The 5,258-nt window shown below is 33.7% G+C and overlaps 1 protein-coding gene across 3 annotated transcripts in view; it reads left to right on the forward strand.

Annotated features, from left to right (window-relative positions):
- LOC111614511 (ribonuclease 3-like) overlaps positions 1-5,123 on the forward strand; it is a 25,113-nt gene extending 19,990 nt beyond the window's left edge. For all 3 annotated transcript variants that reach the window (XM_023355884.1, XM_023355883.1, XM_023355882.1), the window contains one exon: positions 5,062-5,123. In XM_023355884.1, coding sequence (XP_023211652.1) covers positions 5,062-5,108 — 47 coding nt within the window. In that variant the 3' untranslated portion in view covers positions 5,109-5,123. The remainder of the gene's footprint in view (positions 1-5,061) is intronic.
- The last annotated feature ends 135 nt before the right edge of the window (positions 5,124-5,258 follow it).

A 5,258-nucleotide genomic window follows, 5' to 3' on the forward strand; every position in this document is an offset into this window, starting at 1 on the left:
TGAGTGTTTCCTGAAATATAAGTGAGAGCGTATTAACTAAATCTATATCTACGTTATCAGTGATGGATGAGGAAGTGTCTGTAGTATCATTAATGGTAGTTGTTGTATGTGTACTATTATCAATGCTTGTTGCTGGATTATCCTGACAGGTTACGTGATCTTCATTAATGTTAAATGTTTCTACCTGTTGATGTATTTGATCAGCAACCTGTTGTTTGATAAGTTCAAGTGTTTGTGGGATAAGGTTGTTGTATATAATTGATCTTTTTTGATCAACAACCTTTTGTTCAGTGACAGTGAGTTGAGGATATTGTTGTGTGAATCTATGGTGTAGTTGTTGTCTGTATGCTGTTATGTTTGTTTCAAGTTTTGTGATTGCGTAGTAAGTACGGATGATAAACTCGTTCATTTCTGTTGTCCATTTCATCTGTTGGCGTGGTTTTCCAGCCTTTGTGGTCTGCGGATGCATTGCCACAGAAACACCAAGGTTAGGTTGATTCCTCACATTTGTTGAGGGCATTGCAGTACCCATGCTTGGGCCGATGCTGCTTTTGCCTCCAGTAACCAAGGGAGACTGTGGCCTATTTTTCGAACGTGAGCCTCTGCCTAACCCATGAATGCGGACCTTCTTAACCCGGGTGACATCCGTGTTGTTATCACACTTTGATCTGGTTACTACCGTGATAATTATTTCCACAGAATGTGGGTGTGGTCACTCTTAGCTTCATTTCTCCCCATAGATCTTACTGGCATGGGTGTCCCTACCAGGAGCTTGTGCTTCAGCTGGCATTGCTCTATGGTTCAGTAAAATTACTGGGCTGTCCCGCCACAATCAGGTGGTTATCAAGGGAGAGTTATTATTATTATTGATAAAATTGAATCAAAAATAGATTTCAGATTTTTAGTTTTATTCATTATTCACTATACATGATAGAATAAAAAAAATAAACTGAACTTTTATTATATTAATACTACAAGTATTTACTTGAGATCACCTTCAAAATAAGCATATTGTGCAGCTACATACTTCTGTTAGTGTCATATCATTTGTCAAAGCAATCTTGAATGCCATTTATGCTGATGTCTTTTAAGGTATTTTGTTGCTGAAACTTCTTCCTTGCTTTTCATTGGTATACCTGATTAGGAAATATCTGATCAAGAAGGGCATAATATGGCTTTCTTAATCTTACTTTTTTGATGTTTTACTTAGACTTACATTTCATAAAATGAAAGAAAAGTTGAAGAAATGCAAATTTCAATAAACAGTAGAGTGTAAGCCACATAAATGAAAGCTATTGAAGACGTCACAAAAAATAGTTTCGAGATACCTTCTTGGTGTGAAAGCACATAAAGATATGAATTCACCTGTTTCTGCTTGGTTACTTTTTTACAAATTAAATTTTGGGTGACATCGTGAAATATAGAAATCAACATATTCAAAAAATATGTTTAAACCAGTGGCCATTAAACTGTGGCCTGCTGGCACAGTGTCACAAATGAGCTAAAATGTAATAATTTGTATGGAAATATCATAGATTGTAGATAAACTTACTATGTAGAAAAGATTAAAATAAGTGTAAGTAAAAATGCCAAAATTGGTTTAATCTGATTTTTGCATCCGACAATAATATAATTTTTAAAGAAACCAGTGAAATAAAAAATTTGGCTACTTTTTGCGACTTTGGATATCAGAGCATTTTTGTGTAATGAAGTTTCTAAGAAACGTGATTAAGAGCTTGCTGCAGCGATTGCTAAATAAAGATGTTGGTTGTCTTTATTTTTTGTGTATTCAATGTACTGAATTGAACAAAATGGTCATGTGGCCCATGCTCGTCATTCTCTCAGTTATCTGGCCCGCTGTGGAAAGTTTGGGCGACCCCTGGTTTAAACTATACCCAGGAATGAGATGTGTGTGATATGTCAAGGAGTGAAATGGAGGCTTTTTTGGTCTTCTCTAAATGTCAGGAATTCTTACAAGGGAACTGTCGGAGTGTCTTCTAATAAATTTTAATAAAATTTAGTTAATAACTACGTTAAAAGTATACAAACTCTATTTTAAATTTGTAGCATTCACTAAAAGTATTGATCAGAGTTATTAGCAATCAAATGTTGCACTACTTTATAGTAGTTTAACACAGTTATGCAAATTTTTAGAAGTGAAAGGGTCGCGGAGGAAGACGGCGATATTACATTTAGAATAAATTCTGAAATTTTCAAAAATAGGAGAAGAATTAATAAAATTTAGTTAATAATTATGTTAAAAGTATACAAAATTTTATTAATTCTTCAACCATTTTTGAAAATTCCAGAATTTATTCTAAATGTAATATCACCGTCTTCCTCTGCGACCCTTTCACTTCTAAAAATTTGCATAACTGTGTTAAACTACTATAAAGTAGTGCAACATTTGATTGCTAATAACTCTGATCAATACTTTTAGTGAATGCTACAAATTTAAAATAGAGTTTGTATACTTTTAACGTAGTTATTAACTAAATTTTATTAAAATTTATTAGAAGACACTCCGACAGTTCCCTTGTTAGAGCTTTGCATCTGAATTTATATGATTTGTGGTGAAATGATGGAACTGGGGTGGAATTCTTTTGTAACTGCATGAATATATAAAGGTTCAAGTTTCTGATTAGATCTGTAAGATTTGATGATGCTGATACTAGGATATAGCAACAAAACTTCAACAAGCTTGCTCTAATACATGATGTGTGGTCTAACATTGTGGAAAAGTGTAAAGCTAACTTTGCTGTAAGTGAATTCCTCACAATTGATGAGATGCTTAAATCATTCAGAGGTAATTGCAGTTTTAGATAATACATAAAAAATAAACCAGCAAAGTATGGTACAGTAGAGCCTCAAAAACTCAGCACTCGATAACCCGGCACTCTGGATAACTCGGCCACACCTTGGCAGGGCAAAAAAATCCTTAGTTAATTAATTTTCATTATAGACAGCTTTATAAAAGTATAAAAGCTCTCGTAAAGTATTTTTCTGAGGTCTGTCTTATCAGGTAAATTACTGTACACAGTGTATTCATTAATTTTCATTTTCATGTAGTAAAGGCTTTATGCCTTCATAAAGGACATACTTTTCCTTTGTTTAAGGGTATTTGGGCAGTTTATTCTCTGTTGTATTCTCAAGCAAACAATACATACAAGTACAGTACAATATTTTCTGAGGAAACACACATACTTATCCTTTTTTAACCCCATTCCCGATAACCCGGCATTTTCACAAACTCGGCCACCCTTCGGTTCACATTAGGCCAAGTTTTCGAGGCTCTACTGTATTAAGATATTTGCCATGACTTGTGCAAAGACTTTTTATACCATGAACATGGAAGTGTATGTGGGACAGCAGCCATAGGGCTCTTTTAGAGTAGAAAATTCAGGACTAGTTGTAGAGTCTAGACTTGTTCAGCTGATAAGTGGTACTGGAAGGAATGTGGCCACTGATTGGTATACTTCTATACTGTTAGCTAAATGCCTTCTAAACGATCACAAGTTGATATTAGTTGGAACCTTACGGAAAAACATGAGAGAGATTCTGCCTGAGTTTACAAACACAAAACTTCTCTCAATACACTCAAGTATATTTGCTTTTAGAGACAGAATGACTTTAGTAGTTTACACCTCTCCAAAAAATAAAGTTGTTCAACTTATTTCTACAATGCATAGCACTGATGAAATTTATCCAGAATCAGGAAATGCTAAAAAGCCATTTATTTTTGCAGTTTATAACTCCACAAAAGGAGAAGTTAATGTAGTTGATGAGTATATGGCAAGATACTTGGTATCAAGAACCAGTAACTGTTGACTGCTTACTTTGTTTTTTACCCTTTTGAATGTTATTGGGTTTGGAGGTAATGGATGGCCGCTGTAAGTTAGACGAAACCTGGCCGTCTTTCTCCATCCATTTTGATCTTTACAAAAAGTGTCTTTATCAGAAGGCGGTAAACGTGAATTAGTTAAGTTCACGACCACATTTTAAACTAAAACAATATTTATTCACAACAATCTTACGAGTACACTTTAGAGAGAGCTAACGTGCTCATGGCAGCGATCACCCAACAAGAAGAAGTAACAATACCCAGAATCCTCTGCGGGAAAAAACTTTTGTTCTCATTTTTCAGTCCGGGATTCTCGGGGAACTTCTAGAGTTCCCCTACCATCACGGACCATGAGATGGTAGCCGCAGGTTAAACAGCTTTATTTTTTACAAATCAGAAAGGAGGGTTCAACATACTTAGGCAGAACTATCTCAAAAGAATTAGCAAAGGAACTATGCTGTAATTATTTGATAGAACACAATCATCTGCCAGGCTTCCACAACTAAAAAGAAATATTAGACAAATGTTGGGACTGGAAGAAGAGGTCAAGGAGATGAAGGACCAGGACAATGCAGCTTGGAGACAAAATTGGAGATGAAGTGTCACATTTGTCATCACTTCATTTGCAAAGAACATACCACTGTAACGTGTGTCCAGTATGCAACTGAAAGTGCTTTGAGTCTGATGATGACTAAATTAAATTTTGAATATCATATATTAAGCTTACTATCACACAAATGTTGTGAAATAGTATTTTATTGTGTTTCACACAAATGTTTAATTCATTAGAGTTTCTTCTGTGACAAAAAACTTCACTGAGTGTGATATTTTCATACAACACACTCAGTGAAGTTTTTTGTCTTTTTAAAAAATCAAATTTAAAAACGCAAAAACTTTCATACTTTGTTAAATAAAATTTAATGTTGATGTTTAATATGTTTCCTTTTAAATAATTTTTATGTTAAAACAAATTTTAGATATTTTCTTTATTATAAAAATATCAAGTAATCTGAAACAATGATTCTTATATTTTTTTATGTCCTTTTTAAAAACCCAATTGAAACAAGCGTGAGTGACCAATGAATTTTTTTTTTTTGCACAACGCCTTACGGGTTAAGCATTGTGATCAAATGTGTTATTTGGAATTATTCATTAAAATATTATTGAAAAATTATTCCTATTTCTAAGTGACAGCTTAATATGTTACTTTTGCTTTCCAGATGCCAAACTGATAAGGCTACCAGCACCTGCATTAATTAGTAAGTAAAACTGGTGGCAATAAATACTTTGAAGTGGCAAAAAAATTTAAACTGGCAAAATGGTTGGCAATTTTTTAAATATTTTTCAGAGCAACCTTTGGATTGTGATAGTTAATCACTCTATCTATACTAGAAAATTTATTTCTTAATTAATTTCA

The sequence above is a fragment of the Centruroides sculpturatus genome, unplaced genomic scaffold, assembly GCF_000671375.1.
Source record: "Centruroides sculpturatus isolate CEXI.00-Female unplaced genomic scaffold, Cexi_2.0 scaffold1535, whole genome shotgun sequence".
In the NCBI taxonomy this organism is placed as follows: Eukaryota; Metazoa; Arthropoda; class Arachnida; order Scorpiones; family Buthidae; genus Centruroides; species Centruroides sculpturatus.